General features: G+C 28.9%; 3 protein-coding genes and 1 long non-coding RNA gene across 5 annotated transcripts; 2 read left to right on the top strand and 2 right to left on the bottom strand.

The window, feature by feature from the left end:
• Positions 1–3,377: 3,377 nt before the first annotated feature.
• On the bottom strand, positions 3,378–4,959 carry LOC145190034 (uncharacterized). 2 transcript variants are annotated; one of them, XM_090090714.1, is made up of 2 exons: positions 4,729–4,959; positions 3,378–4,332 (listed from the first exon to the last, which is right to left on the bottom strand). In XM_090090714.1, the coding sequence occupies exons 1-2, from the start codon at positions 4,868–4,870 to the stop codon at positions 3,695–3,697; spliced, it is 780 nt and encodes a 259-aa protein (XP_089946840.1). In that variant the 5' UTR covers positions 4,871–4,959; the 3' UTR covers positions 3,378–3,694. The 2 variants fall into 2 exon arrangements, with proteins under 2 accessions (XP_089946840.1, XP_089946841.1); XM_090090715.1 differs by having other exon boundaries at positions 3,501–4,345; positions 4,729–4,896.
• Positions 4,960–14,263: 9,304 nt separating this feature from the next.
• LOC145190688 (zinc finger HIT domain-containing protein 1-like) lies at positions 14,264–14,792 on the top strand. Its single transcript, XM_090090666.1, has one exon. The coding sequence runs from the start codon at positions 14,264–14,266 to the stop codon at positions 14,735–14,737; it is 474 nt and encodes a 157-aa protein (XP_089946792.1). The 3' UTR covers positions 14,738–14,792.
• A 129-nt stretch (positions 14,793–14,921) lies between these two features.
• LOC145189794 (26S proteasome complex subunit SEM1-like) lies at positions 14,922–19,032 on the top strand. The gene is made up of 3 exons (XM_080066464.2): positions 14,922–15,352; positions 17,949–18,045; positions 18,553–19,032. The coding sequence occupies exons 1-3, from the start codon at positions 15,241–15,243 to the stop codon at positions 18,587–18,589; spliced, it is 246 nt and encodes an 81-aa protein (XP_079922590.1). The 5' UTR covers positions 14,922–15,240; the 3' UTR covers positions 18,590–19,032.
• A 379-nt stretch (positions 19,033–19,411) lies between these two features.
• On the bottom strand, positions 19,412–23,679 carry LOC145189795 (uncharacterized). Its single transcript, XR_016453411.1, has 3 exons — positions 23,565–23,679; positions 20,235–20,298; positions 19,412–19,626 (listed from the first exon to the last, which is right to left on the bottom strand). It is a non-coding gene; the product is annotated as an uncharacterized LOC145189795 (long non-coding RNA).
• Positions 23,680–26,727: the final 3,048 nt, after the last annotated feature.

Raw genomic sequence — 26,727 nt, 5'->3', positions numbered from 1 at the left:
CCTAAATAGCCACAATGGTTCTTATTATACGTTACCGACGTTTTATTCAATCAATAAATCCTGTGAAAAAATATTAAAATATCGATCTTTTATCGAAGTTTCAACCGTGAAAAAAAAATTTAGCCACACAGTTACAAATTCCTGGATCCGCGCCTGTATATAAACATGTTGTCAATAAAACTATCCAATGGAATAGTAAATATCATACTTTTTATGAACAAATAAATAACCCAAACAGTTTATTTTTTAGGTAGATTAATAATACAAAGTTACTTAAAATAATAAACATCGTAAAATAACTTTTAAAGGCAATATAAATAGCAAATCTAATATTGTATTGAATAATAATTTTAAAAACTTGTAAAGCCTTTAACAAACACAATGCTTTTAGAATCTTTTAGAAACTAACTTTTCTTGCCTTAACTTTAGCAAAGTCTTTTAGAAATGAATCGGTTTCAATTGTACTCAGAACCTGGTGTTCAATTGCTAATGTGGCCATCCCACTAAAGCGGTCCTGAGAAAGAGTCGATCGAAGGTAATTTTTGATAATTTTCAATTTAGAAAAACTTCTTTCTCCACTAGCCACTGATACGGGGAGGGTAAGCAAAATTCTCAGTGCTACATACACATTGGGAAAGATGTCAAATTGACATCTTTGCATCTTTATCAATTGACATCTTTAAAACTTAAAAAAAAAAAACGTTAGCTACGCCAACGCGGCGCCCCAGAAAAGCCGGCGCCCTATGCGACCGCATAATTCGCATAATCCTACAACCCTGATTCTAAATATAATCCCATAATCTTAGAGATAAAGCATACAAAAATTATGTTGAGATTAATCTTACCACAGATTATAGTAACTGGGATTTTGAGTGGCATGATATAAATTAAATTATACATGAAATATCTGCCCATTGGTTAAAAAAAATTGAAACCAAATATTGTGTTCGGGACTACCCAGCAATTTTAAAAGTTGTCAATTTTCTAACATGATTTATTTTAATTTCAGTACTTTTGTTAGGTACTCTATAGATGTTTTTTTTTTTTAAATTCAATAGATATTTCTAATTTCATTAAAACATTTTTTAACTTTTTTTTTTTTAGTTTGCATGTGGATAATACCTACATGATTCTTAAAAGGCCGCCCCCCTTCTGTATTTACCAAAACTTTCAATAGGACCAATATATATATAAATTTATGAAAAGAGTTTAAAAACTTTTATATATATTTATATTACATATATATTCAGAATATGGATATAGATATAATGTATATTGGGATCGATATATAATATACTATTGCCAGAGAAAACCGGCTTAAAACAACAGGATTATATAAACATGATGACATTTGCTTCTTCCATAAAATCAGCGACTCTAAAATAATGAAAAATCTCACAAGATTTTTTAAGATAAATTCAATTTTAGCATCTCTGTCAAATAATGAAAAATCTCACAAGATTTTTTAAGATAAATTCAATTTTAGCATCTCTGTCAGATCTAATTTAAATCTTGTAAATTAACATCAATTCCAATCATCCAACAAGATATCACTAAACCGATGCTGAAAATGATTTCTAACCGCATTAGTAATTTATCTTCAAGCAAAAGAAGTTTTAATAAAACTAATTAATAACGCTTTCAATTCTTACGGATGTAAAGACCAAACTGTTTTCATTAAAAATACCCCAAAATGTGACGCAAGATCTCGAAAACGAAACTTGTTAATTTGTTTAATTTTCTGTATTAACTTAATGTTAGAACAAAAGTAGCAAATATATTTTTAGGTTTAATTGATAAATGCATCCCTAACGGTTATAAATTTCGTAAACTTTTTAACCGAAACAACTTAAAGGTTAGTTACAGCTGCCTTCTAAGCATTAAATAAATTATTTCTTCTCATAATAAAAGTATACTATCAATCATGCAATTGCCGACAAACTACTTCATGTTCACTAAATGAAAAATGCCTAAAAAAAACCTTATTTAAATTTGCAACAGAAATTCATCAACATAAAAGCGATATTATTACATCGGGTTTACTGAGAAAACTTTCAATGATGGTACAAAGTATAAAAATTCTTTTATTTATGAAAGTAAGGTAAACTTCACTGGAACATTCGAAGTTTATATGGGATTTATTGGCTAATTATGTATGGGATTGTCTAAACAAGATTTTAGAGCCTATCCTTACGGGGAATATTTTGGATCAAGCAGAGCCGTTAAAAACTGGTGGTAAATCTTGTAATTTATGCTTGACGAAAAATACAACGAAGCGAGCTAACATCAAAGTGCCGCCATGAAAATAGATTTCTAATAACAAACTTAAATACCATCATAGCAGACAATCTATAGTATTTTTTTGTAAATTTTTTTGTTGTTCGCAATAGCGATCTTCAGATGTTATTAATCATTTTTTATGGTTTATAACATCTGAAGATCTCTACTGCGTGAAACTTTACGTAATATTAAATAAACCTAACTAATTAACTAGTTTTCACGATAATAAAAATAAGAATAATACATACATACATACATACATACATACATACATACATACATACATACATACATACATACATACATACATACATACATACATACATACATACATACATACATACATACATACATACATACATACATACATACATACATACATACATACATACATACATACATACATACATACATACATACATACATACATACATACATACATACATACATACATACATACATACATACATACATACATACATATATACATACGGAAACCTTTTTGAATAGTGGAAAAGCAATGTTTTGTTAAAGAAAACCATCAAACAACTCTGTAAGTTGCAATTGATGCAGTTGATCTCTCTGGCTATGACTGACATTGGAAGGGCGGGAGATCTGTAGCGCTCCGCTCTCCCCCCGACTTCTCCCGTTTCGGCAGCTATACCATTTTTATTTTTAAAATTACAGTGTTTCTTTACCATACCTTTTTATTACACAAAAAATGTGGGATAAGTAAGTTTATTAAACAAATAAAAATATTTGTTTAATAGCTTAATGAACATACAAAACATCACAATCTTCTTTTGTTATTCAAATTAATTTTTCGAATTTATTTTTCGAAAGCACTAACCAAATAAATTTTTAAATACGAGATTTGTTAAACTTTTGCTGTTTTATATGCATCAAAAATTTTTATTTTGATAAACTTTAAAAAATTCGATTTATCTTAAAAAAAAATTTGATTTATCTTCATCGAGTTATCTTATCCAATCCTACAACACGACAAGGAATGTTATTAAGATTGCTTCAAAAATCACAAAAAAACTAAGTAAATTTAATAATCAGAAAGAAAAAAAAATGCAATAGTAATACGAACATTAACGAACGTCTAATAAATTCTTATTTTTAGCTAAAAATTACAAAAAACTAATATTTTGAAAAACAAACACAAACCTTCGTTTTAATTTGTAAAAATAATCTTTTTTTTAATTAACATTTAATTTATGGATGATGACAGAGTACAAAAAGAACTTTCACTAATAAGAGATATTAACTAAAGAAAAGTTTGTTCCCTCAAAAAGGAAAAAATGTTGAATGAAAACTAAGATTTCTATTTTTTATTATTTTACCAATTGCTTCTTTCTGACGCCGCTAAAGACCAAAATAGATCGATTTATCTTAATTTTTCTTTATTTTATTCTTTATTTTTAAGTCTGTGCTTTATCCGGGACTTTCCTTTTAAGGTTAAGTTATTGTCTAGGCTATTACTACCCATTAAAGGATTCACTGTCAAGCTAACACGATCCTGAAACTCATTACCATTGTTTTCTTTGTTGAATTTTTCGTTCTTGTTTTCATTGTGTGGATGTAACTTTTTAAGAGTTTTCGTCAACTCTTTGTTAACTTTTTGTGGCAGTGCTTCTTGTTTCTTTTTGTTCTTCAAGGTTATTTTTTGATTGTTCTTTAGTTTGCTCATCAACTGAATTATTTTTTTATGAGCGGTTGATATACGCTTTTTGACACATTTAATTTTGTGCTTCTTTTCGTGTTTTCTGGTGCAACTAGTTCCATTTTTATTGACAAGCGCATTATTTTTATTGTGTTTTGATAAAACATGAATATCGCTAAGAAAGCCATGCAAAATATGCGCTTGCAGTCTTGTGTTTTGTTCGTGAGCATTTGCTGATAATTTATTTTGAAAAGAATCGCTTTTGTCAAGCTCCGGGTCGGCTAGTTTGTGGTTGATATAACTACCATACTTTGACGCAACAACATGGGTTGCTACTTCGTGTGCCGGACTTATAAAAACATTTCCACTGGGGTCATTATGACCTAAAAAGTTATGCTATATTAATTTATTTGAATGCAATATTTTTTCTTTTTGAAAAAAGAAAGTTTGTTTTTATTTATATCTTTAGATAAGAAGTTTCTTCAAATCCCCAATTTTTCTTACTACCTGAGAGACCAATCTTATCCGATAAATTTAATATGACTTTACTGTTTATTATTATTTTATTAGGATGTAAGTATTAGTTAAAAGTATTTCTGCATTGTTTATGATATTTAGTTGCAACATTCATAATTATTTAAAAAAACAAGAAATTTTTTATATATATTTTTTACTATCTCAAGATAAATGAATTAGCTGCATGACAAAAAAGCTTTCATTGATCACACTTTTATAAAAATAAAATTTAGATAACAGTCATTTAAACTAGGCTTACTTACTTTGTTTACTTGGACTTTCATTGGGATGCAGTTTTTTAAGCAATCTCTCAACTGTATTATTTATATGAACAAGAACTAAAAGAATGATAAGTTTATGCTGCCGACCCATAAAAAAAAAGTTTAACGAAGAAAGCAGTATCATGTTATCTTATAACAGAAAGATATCACAAAAAGGTTTAAGTTGTGATGTTCAACATGGCGTTTCAACGTTTTTCTTTTTATTAAACTCACTTTGAGAGCAATATGCAGCATTCTTTTGTAACGTTTTTGAACCGTTTACAAAAGTTTCTGCAAATCAAAATCCAATAAATACTTTTAATGATTCATTTCTTCCATATCAAAGATGGTCACCGTCTCTAGACAAACTGATATTTTGTTGCCATAGATGATAATTAATATTTTTTTATAAGCTGGTTTTTTTAAAGTTAAAAATATTATCATGAGAATTATCGTGAGTATTATCGTAAGTATTATCGTGAGTATTATCGTGAGTATTATCGTGAATTTTATCGTGATATCACGATGGCATGAGTAACATTTTATGAACATCTTTAACTTTGTACTAGTTAGCATCTACATATCCTTCACAAAATATACAATATCATTTAGAAATGACGCTTAAAATGGAAACGCAAGAGACATTCTAATAAACAAAGTAGACATTCTAACAGAAACTTTATAGCTAATAACCGACTTGGTTTAAGCAATATTAGATATCTTTATTAAATGGACCATTTCATTAGATATCTTTATTACAAGTAGAAACATTTTTAAAATTGTAATATTTCGACCACCAAAATTGACTTTTAACATAAAATATTGCTATAGATGAAGAATTACGAATAGAAAGGTTGAAAAAATAACAAACTCCTTAGATATTATTTAGCTGGCTTTTGATCAGGTTCATCAGATGGTAATTTTAAAACTATTTTAGATTTTTTTGATATAGATGCCTCATATTCAGAATCAGATTTTTCTTCGTATGAAATGGAGCTATTACATTTATTTACAGCATCAACACAAATTTCAACACCTAATTTATCTTCAAACTTACTTTTTCCATTCCGAGCACCGTCTGTGCTTTTCTTGTCTCTGGACTTCTGTGATCTGTCAAATATTTGCACGGTCCTCTTCTCTTTTTAAGGGACATTTTTAGCTGCTTCTGTATTTTTCTTATCATACATATGCTTAACTCTTTCAAACCTTTCGTACCTCCGTCGAGCCTAAAATTCAAATTCTTCATCTCGCTTTACAGCCCCAGACGTTATTTGATGGTTATATTCCTTTCAGATCTCTGGTATTCGTAAAAGACTACACCTTCTCTTTTCGCCTCTTCTGTTCTTCTCTGATCTCTCATTATCATGTTAAATAGTTAAAGAACAGATCTGTCAGACAAGGTGTAAATCTCCATCTGGAACTCTAGTTGCTTCTGATTTTTATTCGCTTTGCTGGAACTGCAGTTTAATTAATTCCATCTTTTTTTTTTATTACATTTCTCTATGAGTCTTAAGATCCTTTTACCAAAAAATATCAGGAAGCAGAAGTTACTGAAAAAACATATTTGAAAAACAAATTGCAAAAATGTTCTTGTAAAATTTACCAAACAGATCTTCTAAAGACAATATTGCACTTAAACTCAGCTCTTATTCAGATGTCAGTGACAGCTGAAGTTACTTACTTGTTCACTTATGCTTCTTTGCTGGAAAACTAGAATTCTGCTTCCTGCTTTTATTGCGCATGCGACAAGTTCTTGCCTGGACTGAAACCTAGCGCTTCTATTGCCATTGTTAAGATATATATATATATATATATATATATATATATATATATATATATATATATATATATATATATATATATATATATATTAACAATGGAAATAGAAGCGCTAGGTTTCAGTCCAGGCAAGAAATTGATATATAATTAATCAGATGTATATTTTTATTGATTGATTGGGAGCTAAGAATATAACTTAGGTAAAAATTTGATAATAAAACCTTCACGATTTTAAAAAGTAAAAATATTGCAGATATATCAAGCATGGGCATTTAGTTACCTGGAAGCTCATTTATGGGATATTTTAGCATATAGAGAGATTGTCATCTTGAATAACTTTGAATAGCATACTTTTCTTTTGCCCTGGTCCTTTTTTCCTTCAGTCCTTCTTTCTTGATCTTTTTTCTGTATGACCCATTTTTGCGGACATATTTATGAAATTAAAAATCCAAAAACCATTTAAAATCACGTGTATTGAAGCGGATTAAAATTTCAGAATTAACAAATAGAAATAATCCGTAAAAAAATTGTCATACGTAATTAAATGTACGTAAAAGATGACTTCATTATTAAAAAATAAATACAAAATTCTGCTTATGACTAAAATGTCATCCTACTCATCACAAGCACATTTAAACAAATAAAAACTTAAAAAATATAACAAAAATTGATACTTTTCAAAGTTTCCAAGTTTTACACCAAATTCTTTTACTTGTTTCAGATTAATATTTTATTTATCTTTTGTCATTTTACATATAGAAGCCAAGTTTTAGGTGGCGCATTAAATTTTTTTTTTTTGGGGAACACCCTACTGTGTAAAGTACATAAGGTATTTAAGTACATAAGGTATTTAAGTACATAAGGTATTTAAGTACATAAGGTATTTAAGGACTATTTCTAAAGTATTTTCTTCATTGAACTTTTTTCAACTCTTTTATATTTCATTAAAACAATAGATAATTAAGTTGACAAAAAAAATCAAAAGGCGTGTAATCGTTTTTTTTTTTTTATAGCGGAACACTTTTTTTGTTTCATAAAAAGTTTAGAAGGAGCTGGAAGACTCCTACTGGAAATCTTTAGCCATAAGCTCCACGGGTAGAAAAAATCATTTCTCTAAGAATGTAGGAAACTGCCTTACCCGCCCAAATTGTTTTTTTAACAAATTTAAAATTAGAGAATGAATTTCTTTCAGTATTTAATTTTGCAGAGTTATTCCATTAGTTAATTTTTCGATGTTACTTTAATAGTGAATTTCAAATGTCATCTTATTCCAGTACTCGAGAGTTTTGTATGCTCCCGTTTATAGTGTTTGACAGATAATGTTCCAGAAAAAAACTATTTAAACCCATGATGGGCTTTGAAACCAATAGATAGCTAACAAGTTGAAAAAATATAAACAAAATAGTAAAGTGTATCCTTGAATCATATGATCAGGCGATGATGTTTGCTGTTTGCCAGGAAAAAATACTAACACAAACTCGTATTTTTATTTAGAAGATATTTGGTAGCTTAAGTGGCTTGTTATGGTTTATAAGTCATTTTCCCCTCAACTTTCCGGGTATCTGATGACTGAGCGGATGCTAGGGGTTTGACCATAACAGTTTGTTTTTTTACTTGAAAAAAAAGGTATTTTCCTTTCATTTTATCAAAGTTTGTGAATAAAAATTTTTCAAATTTAAAGATTTTATGATGACTTCTAAGGAATTAAAATAATTAAAAATGGTAGTTTTAAGGAAAACTACTGGAAAATAATGCTTACAGTACTCAGTTAAGGATAAGTTACAAAATAATATAAGTTATAAACCACAAATTTATTAGAAACTAAACTCGCATTTTTTTAGGCACTAATAGCTTGGACCAAGAGTATGAAAGCGAATTACAGGAGTGGACAAAGCAAAGATGGTTAATAGAATATGATGAACATGCAATGGGAACGCCAAACGGCCAGCTACCACTAATGGAATTGGTTCAAAAAACAAACTTTGGCCGGTGCTAGACTGGAGAGAAACCAATAGGTTCATTGAGATATTCACGAGAGATTCGGACGTCTGTACTGAGAAGTTGAGACAGTGGAAACGAATGGGTGGGATGATGAGGTCTATGATATAGGGGTGAGGTGTGTGCTGGAAGAAGTATTAAAGAGGTGGGAGAAAATGACCTTGCTCATGGAGAATAAGAAGTAAGTAGTGATGAGGGTAAAGTATGGGTTAATGCTAGGTTTTCGGCATTAGGAGTTTTTGTTCAAATTGGAGGAGTCACCGTTGAAGACAAAACATGGCTGAGTAAAGACAGATCTGAAGTTCATATAAACATGGAGAGCTGGACGTCGTATTACGCGGTGTTAACATGGCTTTGGAATAGAAGCTCAACAAACTTCAGTTGTTCAAAGACTCTTTAATGGTTTTTCACTGGATTTCTGATGCTGTAGCCGGGAAGTCTAGACTGAGATCAAAAGCATCAGCTGAAATTAAACAAAATTTGACAAAAATTAAATGCTAAGTTTGCAATATCTCTTCGCAACTAGTGAACTTTTTCCACCGTTTTTTTAATCTAAATTTCTTTTGTGTTGCTACGTCTTGAGCTATAGCTATAGCAGATGATTCGTTCATATTGTAACAGATCGATCTTTTTAATCTAGTCCCTTTCTTTTTGGAATTACAAGGTGCCAATCGATCTCTAAGTAGACTGGGCACTGGTTTGTCAATATTTCTTGTTAATTGTGTAACAGCACTATTTATAGTGTTCAAACCAGTAAACAAAAAATCTTTTTTTGAAAATCAAGTTTCATTTATGCTTTTGGAATTGATCTATCAGTTTTATTATGTAATCTTAGTGGATTGATTGATTCCTCTTAAAATAACTATTGAAAATATTATGTGCATTTAAAACCGTTTTTTAAAAACTCCTACACCAAGTAGCTTTAAAAAGTAATTGGTATAAGCTGGCTATCAAATAGAGTTATGTTTTTGATTGAGCCATTCATTTTTAAATCTAAACTTATATTATGCATGGCCATCTAAATCATCTAGCACAAGTTATTGTAAGAACCAGTCTTATTCTAGTTTCAAAAATCTTTTTTGAGATTTAAAAACCATTTTTGCTTCAGTTTTTTTTGTTGTTAAAACTTCTATTTTGTGTGTGTGCTTTTTTTTTTTTGACATTTTAATTTTAGATTTTTGTTTTTTGCTTTTTTATTAATTTAGACCTTTTTTGTTTTTAATTGCGTGTAACTATCAATTAAGTTTGTTAACTTTGATCCTAACCCCTAAGTTGAGGATCGAAAAATGCCATTTAGTCTTGAATACTATAGTCCCTCAGGAATCGTATAATGAAAAAATCAAAATCTTTACTATGGAAAGGTACACCATGTATAGCATTGAGGAGCTTATTTAAAATTTGGATCTTAAAAAACCACAAAACAGTAAAATCTTGTCTGACGGACTAGAAAATTGAAATTTTTTAATAAGTATTTGGAACTGTCAGTTTTGTTGATGCAACCATATTTAACTATGGGTACACCAGTAATTAATTTGTACAAAGGTACTTACTTGGACTTTCGCCGGAAAAAATAAGTAAGCCTCTAATCTCTACTATAGCTAAAGTTATGGAGCCTTAAATCTACCCAAACACAATCTTAATTTTTGCCAAATTTAGTAACTACTATTACATTTCTTTACCAGGTTTAACTCTGAAAAATATATATAATAATTTGGTTTATTAAAAAAATGTGAATTATACAAATATTAGCATGAATGATGCTCTACAAGAGAGATTGCACTATCCCTGATTCCATAACTGTAGCCATCAGATTATCAGGCAATAATTAGAATTTCAAATATTTCAAAGCAAACTTGCTTTAAACGACTAAGACCTTGATGACCTATTTATATCTTTTAATTTATATGTATATTTATTTATATCTTTGATAGATTGGCAGCTCATGCACAATTCTAATTAAAAGAGAAGAAGAAATTATTTTCGTATTTTAAGTTGAGAAACTTTTCAACATTTAAAATTGCTTTTTAAACTGCTAAGAAAGAAAGAATCAAAGGATGAGAATTATTCTATTTACATTTCATGATAGGAATGGTTTTGTACATAAACTTTAAAAACATGTGATCTAGTTTCTTTTTCCTTGTTCCCATCTTTATTTCCAACTTTGTAATTGTCAATGAAGTTGTTCTAAATAAAGTCAAGAATTATGAAAACATCATTCCTGTGTATTTTTGTAAAGGGATATAATTTCATCATGATGATGATGTTATAGTTAAAAAATATAAGCATTTAAAGCTGAAAGAAGGCCTTATACTGCAAAGACATACGAAAATTGTAAAAAAAATCTGTTTGTCCTCTGTTTAAAAAAAATGTAATCAACAGGTCACTAATTTCATGAAACAAAGTATCAGCAAAAGTTTTTATAAGGAAGTTAAATTCAATTAAAAGAGAGTCATAGTAGAGATATGTAATTACTGCAGATCAGAAAAAAGGACAAAAGATATGTAATTACTGCAGAGATATGTAATTACAGAGATATGTAATTACTGCAGATCAGAAAATTGGACAAAAAGAAAGAGAGATTCCAAGGTTGTTTGACATTTAACCCATAAGTAATAAGAGAAGATTAATTGACTTTAACTGAGTGTTCTGTCAAATTGGAAAGTTTGCCAATAACCATGTTCACCCTTTGAATGCATATTTTTCAAAAACAGAAGCGCAGCCTATGAGGCCTGCTTAAGAAACCTCAACCCGTTGAAATAAGGCTTACCATATTCCTGCAGCAGAAGTCCTAAGTTTGCCAACTTTAAAAATTTGTTAACTAAAAGTTAGCAGAAACACTAACTGTTTCAGCCATTCCCAGCGCTTCTTTGGAATAGTCGGATTAGTGACACAGAAGAATGGAAGACCAATGCCTTCATCAACTCAAAACACTCCTGCCAGAGATCTTAACTACTCTTTATCTTCTTTAAAAATAATTCAAAACCTCCCAGCCAACCTTTCAGTAATTGTCGGCCTTTGTAACAACTGTCGACTAATTGTCGGTTTTTTTCAACAACTTGCTGAGACGACTAATTTCCGAAAGCATCGCAATATATCAAAATTGTTGTTACTTGCTTTTCACTTTTTATTGGCTGTTGTTTTTTTTTATTTTATATTTTCTTATAAAACCTCATACCTCACTTTTAGATTGACTATCCTCTCAACGGATCTGTCTGATTTAGGTGATTTTACAGTAAACATGAATAAAAAAATCATTTTCAGTTGTATTCTCCTATAATGCTTTCCAATTCCCCCCCTCCTTCCCTTCGCCTAACTTTAACGTTTAAGGATTGAGCATGATTACTTACATTTCCGTTATTTTTACGTAAATTGATATGCATATATCTGGTTTGTTTCAAGAAATCGACTATTTCCTGAAGAATGCGAATTACGAATTTGTTTCCATTCTAGTATTTTTTCAGGTGTTATCAATATCATTTATTATTTCTAAATTATCAAGAGGAAATAGTTTAAATATACTCATTTGGTTATCACTAATCTTCGTGCTACTATCTTTTTTTGGGCCTTACTTTTGCTTAAAATGGCTTCTTGCTATGTCACATTTTATCTGGCATATTTATCTACTTGTATGGACTCATCCTTCTTTGCTTGCAGGATGCTTTATTGTTTATGGGGGTTATAGGTTATTTTTACTGTGTTTAGTGATACGACACTCCAATCCAAGCAATAATGGTGCTTTGTTGGAAAAAGATAATAGAGATAAGGCAACAAAAACTATGTTGCTAAAAAGGTTTGAATCTTTAGAAAAAAAAACTGTACAACTTCAAGATGAGATAAAGAATTTAACGACTATTGTTAATGTTTTGCAAAAGCATAGGAGCTTCAGTTACAAGTGAACAAATGTAAAAGACAAGTATAAGCCTAACCAATGATTAAGTTTTGTTCAATAATAAGGAAATAGGATTGTCTCTTAGGTTTATTTTTATGCATTTGCAGAATGTTATTGCACAATATTGATATCAATTTGTTTTGTATTGTTTAACTCTTTGGATTATTTTTATTTCTCAATATAAAAAGTGAAAAAATTAAATTCATTACACATACCATATTTTATAAAAGTATTTCAATGAATCAATTTTTGAACTTATATTGTGTTTATGTATATTGCTTTCATGTTAAATAGTGTAATTTTTCTTATAAATGCATTGCATGTAAATCTATTATGGTATTGCAGTTTTTATATAGATAAATTTTAGTAATACTTATATAAGTGCATTAACACATCTGATATCAATATTTTGAAAGAATTTTTTTTGATTTCTTTTTAGAAGAAATTTTTCTGATTTATAATAATGCTATTTCTATTATGTTATTAGGTTGGCTAAATAATTTCTGGAATTTTAGAGAAAGTTTTTGAAAACCTTCTTGTTTATGGTATATGGGAGCCTCCTTCAGCACATATAATCTCAACTTTTTATGAAATTCTCACTGAATTTTAGAAAATTCTCACTGAAGATTAGAAAATGACACAGTAATTGATTCTACCACACAGCTGGTTGCTGTACAAGTTAAAATCTTGTCTAAATGCTAATCAATAAAGTTGGTGCCTTAAGCAAGTTCTTACCTGACCTGGTTTTCACAGATTACATATTTTTTCCAGTTGCTACAAAGTTCTGGGAACAACAAAAGCTCAAAAAATGACAACAAGGTGAAAAAAAAAACTGTCAAAATTTTTTGTTTAATTTTTATAGCTGCTCATTGCAGGTGATCAAGAAAAGTAAAGGGGATATTATTAATTGATTTTTATTTTCTATCTTTTAAAAAAGCATGAAATATTCTGAAAAATTTTTAGCCAACCTAGTATTTTACTATAGTTTCGAAGATTTATTTTCTCTGGAATCTTCTTTTAGTTAATAATAAATAGTTTAATTATCTTTTAAACTAAAAAGATTACAAAAAATAAGTTCCTAAAAAAATGGTTGCATTAAATATATTATTGTTTTTTATAATCTTAACAAAAAATAATTGTTATATTAGCATCCAAAGTTTAAAAACAGCTAAATATTTAGATTTTTTTGTCATAACTTTTTGCTTTTTCACTGAAAATGAATGACATTTTTAACAATTATTCCTCTAATATGGCTAAACAGTATAGTTAAATCAAAATAAAAGAAACTTGTAACAGAAGGAAGAAATTCAAACTTTACCGAAAACATAGTTGTGCGTAAGTTTACAAACAAATGAAAAACTTCAAAAACAGATGTTACTACTTGTTCCTTTCCTTTTTTTTCATCATAGCTCATTAGTATTTTGTTGGATATCCTTTAGATTTTAATACTGCTTGACAACAACAAAATATAGAGTCAGTTAAGTTGATAACATTTATGGGGATATTTGCCAAACAATCTAAAAGGACCTTGAATAAATCATTTTCATTGGTTGGTTTTTCATCTTATAGTTGACAATCAATATGTTCTCAAAGGTGCTCTATTAGATTTAAATCTGGCCAGCCCAAAAGTGGAATTTTTTGGAATTGAGAATAATTTTGTTTTTTCATTAATTTTCAGTGAAAAGACAAAAAATTATGATGAAAAAACTTGAAACATTTAGCTGTTTATAAATTTTTGCTTGTTACTGTATATGCAAACTATAGTTTTTGAATCTTGAAATATTTTTAAACATCTCAAAATATTTAGTTAGTATACTGCATATGAGTTTCCTGCTAAAAAGTTAGTAAAGTGTGAAAAAAGTGGTTTCAGGAATGTCTGAAAAACGTGGTTCATCCAGAATTAAAGATCTAAGTAAAAATCGCATAATTGATCATGAAACACGAGTTAAACGTCAGAAAAGACAATTAGCATCTTTAGAGAATGACAATTTCCATGAAGATCCTCACCAACAAATGAACTTGTATGTTGCTAAAACTAAGCTTCCATCATTTAGTGACAGTATGGATACCAAAAAAAAGCGAAAACTTAAACTTGGGGATATCTTTAAGCATAAAGCTAAGCGTTCTTTCCCAGCTCTCATAGAAGAAGCACAGTCAGAAAGGAAAGACAATGTACCAGATTACTTTAATGCTGTGGTACGCAAATCTAAATTTCCAGAACGCCATTTCTGTTCTGTTTGTGGTTTTATTTCAAGCTACTCTTGTGTGACATGTGGTGTGCGTTACTGTTGTGTAAGTTGCTTAAAAACACACAAGGACACACGTTGTATGAAATGGATAGTTTAAAAATTTTTATTTTTTAAAATGTAATATTCCTTTTAAAATATCCTTTTTATTAAAATGTTATTATTTATACTGGAATGTTACTTTAGTATCTATCTAATATGGTAGAACATATCAACTCTGTTAATAATTAACTTTAGTCTTTGCCTTTTTAATTTTTATTTTTGTTTTGTTTTTCATTCACAGAAGTGAGGTTTTTCAAATAAAATTAAATTTAAGTCATCTGTGCAACTCTAAGTTCTCAAAAAGAATGAATTAAATAATTTAAAATTAAGATTTGAAAATTGTAAACTTTAGGCTTTTATGATTGGTTGCTTAAAATTTATGTTGCATTTAATTGAAGTAATTAAATTTTACCAAAAGAAAGAGTCATGCTGCAATTAAGTTGCATTTTGGTATTATGTTTTGCAAAAATTACCAAATTTAATTTTAGTTTCACTTTATGCTGCTGAGTCATTTAATTTTTGTGAATATATTTGTGATTAGGTTTTATAATAACTATAGCTATGTCATCTGGTAATGACACAAAGCAGAAGAAGGATTTGAAAGAGAAAGACAAGAAATTTGATCTTGGAGCACTTGAAGAAGATGATGATTTTGAGGAATTTCCAGCAGAAGGTATTGGGTTGTTTTTTATTGGTTAAAGATTGCAAAATTATGTGAAAATTTATAATGTATGTTTATAATGTAAATTTATAATGGTTATATTTACTGTAGCTACTATTTTTAAAGTTTCTCTACAAAATTAGATATTTGTTCCTATGTATCTGTCAATAAAATGCCTTTCCCACAGCCAGTCTGTTTCTAAGTTTTATCTAATTTTTTCAAAGTTTAAAACAACTCTGCATTAACTTCATCCTTCATACATACATACTCATAATCCAGAAAAAGCCCTCATAAAAAATATCACTCAAAATCTTTTTAGAAAAATTTATAGTTAAAAACAACTGATTGTGTCATTTTTTTCGTATTACTTTTCATATTTGCATGATTACTTCTGCATAATTCAATCACACTCCTTCTTAATCCTTAGGAATGAAAGAACAACAATGCTCATAGTATTTTAGGGGTATTGATTGTTCTCAGTTGCTTCTATGCAGGGGTACTTAGGTTCTCCATCTTATTCCATCTTCAGTAAGCCTCTAGGTTATCTGTACCCTTACTTGCTGCTGTGCTATCCTCTACATTTTCAAGATTTTCAACAACTTACTTGACACATTCAGAGTAATATTGCCTGTATGCCATTTTATCATACAATGTGCCTCAGATGGGTTCAGTCACACATTCTTGCCAACCCAAGAAGTTCTAAGCAATTTTGTTGACAATCTTTCCATCCTAATGTTTTAACCTTTCCTCAAAAATGGACTTCAAGTGTCAGATTACCGCAGTGTTTCCCTGTGAGTGTGACAGTTGACATTATAATGCAAATCATGAAAGACCACAGTCTTTCAAGTTTAAATGAGTAGTATCCATTCCTAATTTCTTCCAATTTTTGTGAGCTTCTAACTTTCCATGCATCCAAATGGCAGGTGCTAGATGTATAAATTGACATGATTTGCATTCCCAAATTGTTATTTTCAACTTTCACAGACTGTAAAACCATGACATTAGGGGAAACTACATAATGTTTTTTTTTTTCTACCACTTTCTATGATTGCTTCCTCACAATGCACTTACCCTTCAATATTTTATTGCAAATTTACAAAGATTATCAGGTATTCCACTCTTAGTTTAGAGTTTTTAAAAAAATTGAATCTATGTAATATATGTTCTTAAAGTAATGATATCAGAGACATTTATGTAAATGTTTTACACAAAGCTGTCACTATCTCACTATTTTAGACAGCATATTAGCCAAATAGTTACTGAAAGTGCTTTGTTGATATTTTTAATGGTTTGTTTATTAGGCAATACTGATGACTAGAGCTACAAAAAGAAACTTTAAAATTATGTATAACATTTATTCTCTTTCTATTATGGTGGGTCATTTAATATTAAATGGACCAAATATTTGTCCCAAATTGACCCACCTTAGATTTTGAGAAAACTTGTTGGGGTGGTGTATATTATTGAGATAACCAAATCCTGATAATTTCAACTCAATATCTTATTTGGTTTTTGAGAATAGTTTAGTTAAAAAAAGAACCATTTCACCATGAAATCTACTCAAGCAAAAACAGTTTTTTCATCATTTTTAGGGGTAAATAAATTTTTTACATACCTCAATTTTTCCAAGTTAGTAAGTTCTTTGTGGATATTTTCAGATGAGCAAAAAACCTAAAATCTGGCTTTTGACATTTGTCCGAAAAAACATTGTGCATGGCTGATAAAATTATTATTTATGCCTGTAAGAAAACTTTCAAGGCATCATTGGTCACATCAGTTACTTTAGAAACATTTAACTTACTGGAATTAAAAAGAGCTGCATGCGTTAGTTTTAATTTAAGCAACCATGACCCTGTCTAGTGGCTGCTATTTGGAAGAACTTTAGTAGCCTTCCTTCATTTTTAAGGTAATGTTCATTAACTGGGTCTTTAGGTGATTTGCTTTGGTACTGACAAAAAATTAAACATCATATTAAACATCATCAACTTCACCCATTATTTTTAAATTAGAATCAATAGGCTTACTTTAAAATATAATTCAGTAAGAATGCTGCCTTATGCTAGGAAATATTGCATCTCTAGCTTAACACAAGGCTGCATTTTACATTCTGCAGCATTGTTGAACTATTAGAACCATTAAAAGGCAGTAGAGGGGAACCTCTCATCAGTTAGAATGATGTTTCTATCATTAGTAATTACTGTCTAAAAAGTATAATTAAATCTAGTTTTATCTTGTTTTAATTTCCAGATGTTGTGGACTATTTGTTTGAATGAATCTATGATTATTTGACAAAAATGATGGTATAAAAGTAAAGTGATGTAACAGCATGCAATCTATCTCATTAATGTTAATTGGTGTACTATATTTTTCAGTTTTAGATTTCTTGCTTTTAACCAGTTAAAAATAAACTTTTAGATACTTCAAACTCTTTCTCCTAAAAAGAGCCTCTTTCTTCATTTAGTATTTTTTCACTGTTGTCTTTTTGTACAATCACTAAAACACTATTTTACCTTTTATTTATCCACATCATAAAATTCTTTGATTTTTTTCCATCCCAGGAAGTTAAGTAGTATTTTTTTTTTATAAGTTCAGTTTGTTTTATTGTCAGATTGGACAGAAAAAAGTGAAAATGCAGAAGATCTTCATGTCTGGGAAGATGATTGGGATGATGATAATATTGAAGACGATTTTTCTCAACAGCTAAGGTTTCGACTTTTACTTTAAATTTTCTTAATTTTAAAAATTTATTATTCGTACTAAGTTTACAATTCAAATAAATTTGTAAATCCTATAATAATGTAAAAGCATTATGTGAGAATGTTTTGCTGACTGAGGTATGGTCAGTTAAATGAAAATCCTATGATAATGTAAAAGCATTATGTAGATTTGCTTTGCTGAATAAGGTCAGTGAAATGAAAATTGGAAGTCCTATTAGTTGTCTTAAATAGTTCTGATTGCATTTATCTATCAGTTGAAAATTGAAATCATTATAGTTTTATCAAAAAGAAAAATATTTTGAGAAAAAAATTCTCTGAAGAGTTTTTCTCAAAAGTTCAGAGATTTTTTTAGGATTAGGAAGAGATACGGTTTGATAACTATTTTTAAATCATACCAGAGTTTATTCAATAATAATGAGTCTCAAAGTTTTTAAATTTTATTTTAAAAATTTATTTTAGATATAGTTTTTTTCATGTATATCTATGATTTTTTAGGGCCGAATTGGAAAAGCACGCTCATATCAAAAAATAAACGATTTCAGATGTGTTTTTTTTAATGCAGTTTTGGCATCAGATATTTCTACTGATATTATTTGAAAAAAGGTGTGCTAAAAGTTTTAGGAAGTTTTTTTTTGGGCGTTCTGTGTTTTGTATGTGGTCTAGAAGTGCGTAAATAAAAGTGAAAAGTATAATTCGGCTTGTTTTGGAGACATACTACAACATCATAGCAATATTATATGCCTCTTTGAAGGGGTGATAAGCCAGCTCATATTGTCTCACCGTTTCTGCTTTGTTTAAGGTTTTGGAAAAAGTACACCTCGATGATGTTGGTTGTTGTAAAAAAAAAAGTTTTTTGAGAGTTTTTTTTTTCTTATGATAATCTGCGTCATTCATACTTAGCTTGTTCTGTGTTTATAACAGTTAAAATACTTTAACTTGATTTAATAATCATGAAATACATGTGTTTTTTGTTTACTCAAACTCTTCGTGTTTTGAGGTGTGAGTGAAGTTCAAAGAAGACTGTCCTTGAGGCTTTCAATTTAAAATTAAATTTCGATGCTAAAATATTTTATTATCGATATAAAAAAACGCATGAAAATATTAATACAAGAATGAAGCATATACTCTATGACCAATAACTCATCGTTAAATGCCATTGTCTTGTCGCTCAACTCAAACCCTCTTTTTGATTATTTATAATATTTATAGGGGACAGGCAGTTTAACTTTTAGTTTCTAGGAGTGATAATTTCCTTTATTGAACTTAAGTTTCACGTTAACTTAATTTTTCTGTTGCAAAGGTCTCCCGTACAACAACAGAATCGTGGAAAGTTGTGCTCTACCCATACAAAGTTCGGCAAATCAACTGAGCACATGTCCTTAGTGCAATACGGCTGCTTGTCCCAACATCCTAAAGAATTCTCATTAATTTCCCAACTTGAATTTTTATGTTGTAGTGAAATGATGGCGAAACACGCCTGACCAGGATCACATTCAACGGGAATTTCTTCATCTTGAGTTTTGTAGTAACAATTATAGCCGTATGTTTTCAGACGATCAATGTTAGCTCCTAAAGAAAAAACACTTTGGTTTGTTTTTGAAAATCTCCGTCTTTTTGATAAGGCCGCATACATGGAGCAAATACAAGATTTTTGAACGTATCAAACATTAGGCGTTCATTTTAAATTTGTTGCTTGAAAAAGCAGCCAAAAAATTTAGTTATAAAACGATTGAGATAATGAAGATAAAATGTTTTTTCAAGCACCGAATTCGTTAACCTTAATCAAGTTGCCTTGAGCCTCAGGGATTCACTTAAAAATAAGCATTCTTATGACAAGTAAAAAAATATCAGTGTTTTCTTAGCTTGTATAGCTTATACTACCAAAAAGATAACTTGTGAAGTCGCTGAGGCTCAAGGCAACTTGATTAAGATTAACAAAACTGATGTGCCCATGAAATAATTATACTCAAGATTTAAAGTTGTTGACTTAATTTCCAAATAGACTTTTAGTTTGTTTATTTTTGCAATGGAAAGCACCTAGAAAAATATTTTTTCTGGCAAAAAACTTATTGACAATTTTTTCTTTTTTTTAAATTATTTAGTAATAACTTTTTCCTAAACAATTCCACATTTGCTCCACGTTTACAACCTTTAAGCGGTTCTTAAATTAACCTTACCCATCGTTGCGTGTACGTAGATCATGCAAATAAATGAGGCGTAAATGCTTGGTGACATCATAAACTAAAGATAAAAAATTTTATTTAAAAATGGAGATACTTTTGGATTCATAGAATAAAGAGCTCAGAAAAACAGCGAGCCAAGGCTCGTTAAAATACGGTGAAATTACTATAATTTCGATGACTTGGAGCACATTTATCAACATAATTTGTAAAATTGATGAGACTGTGTATGAGAATATTTTAACTTTGAAAAGTTACATTTTCTTGTATAAAAAAAAAAATGCACTAATGAGTTTAAAAGATATAGGTTTTTTTAAAAAATACATTCCAGTTTTCAACTCATTCTTGACAAAAAATGTAGAGACAATATCTGTGCTCCGAGCCGTCGATTTGAAAAAAATGACGTATTGCAACGTTAGAATTATGTTCTCTAAAATTATGAAAAGTTTTTCACAGTCTTTCACGGTTTTCTTTATGATTAAAATATGAAATTACAACAAACTTACTTTAAATGTTTTTTATCCTTTACAAATGATGAGCTATTAAATTTAAATTTAAAGATATAATTAAAATGTTTATATTGAAATATAATTTAATGTCACGCAATTTATCTAAAATTCACTAATTACTTTGGCAATTTTGTATAGATTTTATATTCGAAGAACCAAGTAAAATTTCTAAAAAATGAATTTATCTCCGATAAAAATCTTCCTATAGTAAATATTTTCATAACATCTTATACCGTAGATTTCTCTAATTCCGAACTAAATCGTACTTAAAGTTGAATAACTCCGCTTGCTTTTTGAATTTCATATTAAATTTTTTTAAATAAATAAACTGGAACCTAAACTGAATCGAACTATATTAAGCAACAAGAATATTTATTATAAAAATATTGTTAATTTTTAAATTTAAAAAGTAAAGTTTTCGTTCGGAATTAGGAACACGTGTTCCTAATTCCGATCGTACATATCAAATCCAAAAAAATGGCATTCAATTTAAAAAAGTAAATAATTTATACTAGAGTAGACCTCTAGCTTAGAGTTAGGTAAAAAGATTTTTAAAATTTAAAGTTACTTTTATTTTAATGTAAGGGTATAACATTGTGTTGGTGCAGAATGTGCATTATCTATTTATTAGATCCTGATTATTTTTTTGTAATCAGTTAAAAAAAAATCTTCACAGTCACTGCCTGTTTCTGTCAGCTAACCAAAAGAGAATCTCAGTTATTAGTATCAGGTTGGTTGCAGCCTTTAGCGAATGCTTCCCCATTAATCAAATAGGAAGCTTTTTTTATTAACAAACGTGAACAAACAAGACTTTTAGAAATTCAATAAAAAGGTTAAAAGCGTTTATTGAATTTCTAATAAGTTTAAGTTAGTGTCGTTAAAATACTATTGTTAAATATTGTGGTTAATTACTAGCGCGTAAAAACGCAAACTTTTGCAAAAAAAAGTGCATTCCAAAATCTGTTTGGAATTTGGGAAACGTTTTTAAAAATGCAGAAAAGTACTGTTTTTAAGATATCTTACGAAATATTGCTAAATTTTGACTTTTTTTTTTCAGATAAATAATTAGTGATTATTTATAAATAAATTCTATATCGAACAGTACGCAATTAGAATTGTCTTTTTTTTATAAGTCGTTTTATATTGTTGGTTTTTCAGGGTGTTAAAAAGTGTTTTGCTTGCAATTTAAATTTTTTATGGTATCAATAAATATTTTGAAAATATTTTTTCATATTCTCATCAACCTAGTCTTCCAATTTATTAATCAGTTTTCCTTTTAAAAATCCCCCCCAAAAAAAAGATGTAACAATAAGTGAACTAAAGCTGTTCGGAATTAGGGACTGTTCGGAATTAGGGGAATCTACGGTATTGCCTAAAATAAAAGATGTTATGAAAATATTTAAATAAAACCTCAACAGCAACGTTGCCACGATATTCCTACTTTTGTTCCATTACATACCGTTGCTCCCATCCGTGGGATAAAATAGCGCCGAAAATGTAACTTTATTATAACGTATATAAGTTTTATATTTTTGTGAGACCGCAATTAGAAATGAAAAAATAAATAAATAAAATATCGTAAAAAAACTTTCTCGGATTTTATTTATTTTTTCATTTCTAATTGTTTAAGTCAAAATACCGCTGATTGAAGTTTCGTCTGATTTCGCGACATATTTATCATTTAACTGTGACAATTTAACATGGCCAAAAAAATCTTAGATTTAATGTTACAAAAGTTTGAACGACTGTACTTTTTTGATTTATTTTGTAATTAAATTCTTCTGAAATATTAGAAGTGTTTTTTCCTGTTCTAAAATGAATACTTTTGCTCATGATTGTAAAAATCTTATTATCAAAATAAAAATCTTAGCATATTCATTTTAGATAAACAGAAGTTTTTCTTAAACGCCGACAAAAATGCTGATTAAAATTTACAAGTTTATGAATTATTTCTTCTGTGATTAAAACAAATCGTGTAGTACAAAACAACTCGGTTGACCAGAAACGTACGTTTAGTATCACAATACAGAATGTGCTTTTCTGTTCAGCCGAGTTGATTTCTTTTCACGACATGACAAAATATTGTGAATCCAGGTGAAAAAATGAAGAAAAAAAAAAGCCAAATAACATAAGCAAAATTAATATAAAAAATATACGAACAGTAAAGTAACAAAATGGTTTGAGCAATTTCATGATCATTAAAAAAAAAAAACTATAAAAATAGAATATACAAAAAAACAAAGCTAACATTTGAAAATGTAATTATACGCCGTTGAAAAATTTGTTTTGAAACGTTATTTGCATTTCTCAAATTTTTGTATTTTTTACTGCGCCATTCCGTATAAATCATGTCAAAAATTGAGTGCTTAAATTTGAAAAAGAGAATCTTAAAGGGTATAATTATTGAGTATAATTTTCGTTTCTTTTTTCGGTAGAGAAGAGAAAATAGGAGAAGAAGACGCTAGGGATATCATAAACCTACATTGGTCTATAACTTATTTTCATTCAAAACTTGTATAATAAATAGCAAAATTAAAAGCTTTAAGCCAAAAAAAACCCATTTTTTGCAAACTCCAAATTTTTACGGTTTACGTCTCACGGGGCGAAAAACGTCATCGGACATTACATATTTAGCTACGTAAAGCTCATCATCTCATTACGTAATAAAGTACGAACTTATATAAAGATATCATTACACTTAAAAATGAATTTTAATACGCTAAAATTGCAAATATAAAAAAAGGGAAAACAAAAAAATAAACTGAAAAGTTTGCTTAACTTTTACATAATAAAAATAAAAGAATATTTAGCAACATACTTTTTTTAACTTTCGAATTCTCTTTTCTTTTACTGTTGGCGTGGTGTTACAATCTTACCTTATTGCATTTACCCGTCGTTTAAACGTGGTTTATAAACAGAGAGTTTTAATCGCTTATGCAAATAAACATCACTACGTCACTTTACTCTTATGATATCGTCAGAAGACTATTGTTTTAAAAACGATAACAGATTTGGAATGAATTGAAGATGCGACTTCGACGAGAAACACTACCCAATACAGACGCCACATTTATATAGTTCGAACAATTAACTAAAGTAATTCGTTTTACTATTTTAGTTAACACAAATTATATATTACTTGTTCATGAGAGAGCTATTTAGAGTTAGCTAGTTAGAGTTTCACGCTTGCTCTTAACTTAGAAATATTAAGATGAGACTTTAATTTTGGTAATCCTTTTAGTAATCTTAGAAGGTTGAAAGGGTCAAACGATGACGTCTTTTTAGATCAAAAATGGCATTATTCTAAACGTCTTTTTTATTTTCTTATGTAAAAGTTGTGGTGTTGCTCAAGTTGTTCAAATGTTTTGGTTTTACAACGGAAGAGTTTTAAAATTTTGAAATAACGTCATGATCAAATATGTTTTGAAAAACAAACTGTGGGATTATTTGTTCGCGAAAACAGATAGGACAGAGTTATAAAACAGACAGGAAAACTTATAAAACCTGTAATCTTATGAGTTCTTTTGCATTTTATAAAAAATAATTTTATGAAATTACCTGGATTTTCCAAAAATTTAGTTTAGCATATTGGTCAGAGAAGTTCAAACCAGTGTTTTACAAAATAAAAACTGTTATAAATTCAATCTTTTTTTTTTTTAATTATTCAAATATTGTAGATGATAAAAAAAAAAATGTGGACTTAAAAAAAAATTCAATATATATATATAACTGTCCCTTTTGACTAATTAAGTTTAGACTTTTCCCACGCCAATTTTTACTGTGCAATTTTTCTCTTTTCCTAAATACTCAAAGAAAAAAACATTTACCTTTGCAAAATGCATCAAGTGTTTGATGTCAACTTCATTCGATAACATTTTTTTTTTTTTTTTCTACAGAGCATGTTTGCTTTGCCCAACGTTTAGTTACTAAATGAAAATTAAATGTACATTACAAATAATATTTACTGTGCTTTATTAATGTTCTCACTTAAGAATTTTATTGAAAAACTAAAAATTTTGATAATATATGGGATTCTTCACTAGCACGTGCTATTTGATTGAGCAAACACAACAAAACTTGACATTAAAAGTTTTTATTGTCGTATTTAGGCCCACACAATAATGCAAGTTCCAACTTGTAAATTTTCATAAGAAATTTAAACAAATACGTAGAAACACGCTAGGAAATATAATTAAAAGTATATACTATGGGACGTGCTATTTTTAAGATCACTACTGTATATTGTCTTCCACCATTTTAATGCTCATCCTCATATTGAGCATCGTGTCGTCAAATCGATCGCCGAAATGGGCTGAGAGCTGCTCGCGCATTCACCATAATAACCGTCCGATTTTCCCACAGACTATCACGTCGCTCGCTCTTTGAAAAACCGGCAAACGAAGAAAGTTTACGACAGTTTGGATGACTTATTAATCAAAGTGTGGATTGCATCCAAGAACCGTGACTTCTTTACCCATGGGAACAACCGTCTGCCAAGCAAATGAGAAGCAGTTCTTGAAGTGGAAGATAACTATGCTCTGGAATAATAATTAAATCACCTGTTTAAAAAAACTTTTTATCGTTTTTGTCGAATAACATTTATTGAAAAAATGCTTCTTTTTTTCTTAAAAAGCTGAAGTAATTAACTAATTTACAATGAAAACATTTAAGTGTATACTATTTATATGTTGTATATATATATATATATATATATATATATATATATATATATATATATATATATATATATATATATATATATATATATATACACACACACATTTATATTTATATGTTATATATACATACATATTGTGTATATACATATAGGATCTAACAAAACAAATCTATGATAACTGAGTAACAACCTCTTGATCTTGAGATGCGATGTATGTGCTTGGACCTTTATATTTGGGTGTATCGTTTTAGCTTTAACACACAAATTCAACGCAAATTGTATTGATGTTTTCTTCTTTTTCAGAATCATATATCGGACTCAAATTATCTAATATAATGTCAAAAATTCACACGACGTCTTTTGTTAAGTTTATGAACAAATTACATCATCAGCGCAGTAAAAAAGGTCAAAACAAAACACGGGTACCACATTTGATTTTCAATTGATGTTGCAGTTTATTACAAGATTGAACAACAAGAGAAAACTTTCTTTTCGATTTTTTATACGTAGAGAGCAAAAAGATTGTTATACTGACTGTTGCTTTTGCGCTGTTGATTTCATTTGATTATACTTAATAAATTTAATATATATTATTATTACATTATATTACTAATTACATTATATTTATACTTATTATATTGCATATTTATACTTGTTATACATGTTTGTTAAATTGAAAATTGAAAATTTCAGCTTCATAGGTGCACTGCTTTGCACTTTAGGTTTGAAAGTTGCTTTTTTTTTATAAAGCAAGGTCCCGTCATGATCAGGGGCCTAAAAGAAAGGTCCAAAAACTTTTAAAAAAAAACCATGGTATTTTAAACCATGTATTTAGGTATTAGTAATACCCATGAAAAATTTCAGACTCATAGGTACACTGCTAAGCCCTCCACTTTGGACTTATAGAAACCCCAAATATAAAATACTAATTTTCCTCAAAACGGTTTTTTAATTATGACTTACTTGGGTGATATAGAGATAAAAATAACAGCCGATAATAGATAAAAATATACAGGCAAATATAAACATTTATGTAAAAATAGAACTGTATTTTTACTAAATATAAATGATTATATTTACCTATTATAAAGTGTATGTTCTTATTGAACTTGAGGTTCTAAAATATTCCATGCTTTTTGAGAATACTGCTCAGAAAATCCTTCATTGCTTCACCAACCAAACTCTTCTTATGGAAAAAAGTGGACAAAATACTAGATTTTCTGTAAAGCATCTTTCTTTGATATGAATGTGAAAAAACTGGCTCCAAAAATCTTCATACCTTTTCTTTTTTTGAAAATGATGG

Source organism: Hydra viridissima, unplaced genomic scaffold (genome assembly GCF_058129835.1).
Source record: "Hydra viridissima isolate aposymbiotic clone 2 unplaced genomic scaffold, HvirCarnegie_v1 scaffold_6, whole genome shotgun sequence".
Taxonomy (NCBI): domain Eukaryota; kingdom Metazoa; phylum Cnidaria; class Hydrozoa; order Anthoathecata; family Hydridae; genus Hydra; species Hydra viridissima.
The sequence above is the reverse complement of the archived record's forward strand: the minus strand, read 5'-3'. Positions and strand labels throughout refer to the sequence as shown.

Excerpts from the sequence above, each read along its gene's own strand:
- LOC145190034 (XM_090090714.1), bottom strand. The coding sequence starts at position 4,870 with ATGATACTGCTTTCTTCGTTAAACTTTTTTTTTATGGGTCGGCAGCAT. Across the intron at positions 4,333-4,728 it reads TGAAAGTCCAAGTAAACAAA|GTCATAATGACCCCAGTGGA; the intron begins GTAAGTAAGCCT and ends ATAACTTTTTAG.
- LOC145190688 (XM_090090666.1), top strand. The coding sequence starts at position 14,264 with ATGTCTGAAAAACGTGGTTCATCCAGAATTAAAGATCTAAGTAAAAAT.
- LOC145189794 (XM_080066464.2), top strand. The coding sequence starts at position 15,241 with ATGTCATCTGGTAATGACACAAAGCAGAAGAAGGATTTGAAAGAGAAA. Across the intron at positions 15,353-17,948 it reads TGAGGAATTTCCAGCAGAAG|ATTGGACAGAAAAAAGTGAA; the intron begins GTATTGGGTTGT and ends TTTTATTGTCAG. Across the intron at positions 18,046-18,552 it reads GATTTTTCTCAACAGCTAAG|GGCCGAATTGGAAAAGCACG; the intron begins GTTTCGACTTTT and ends ATGATTTTTTAG.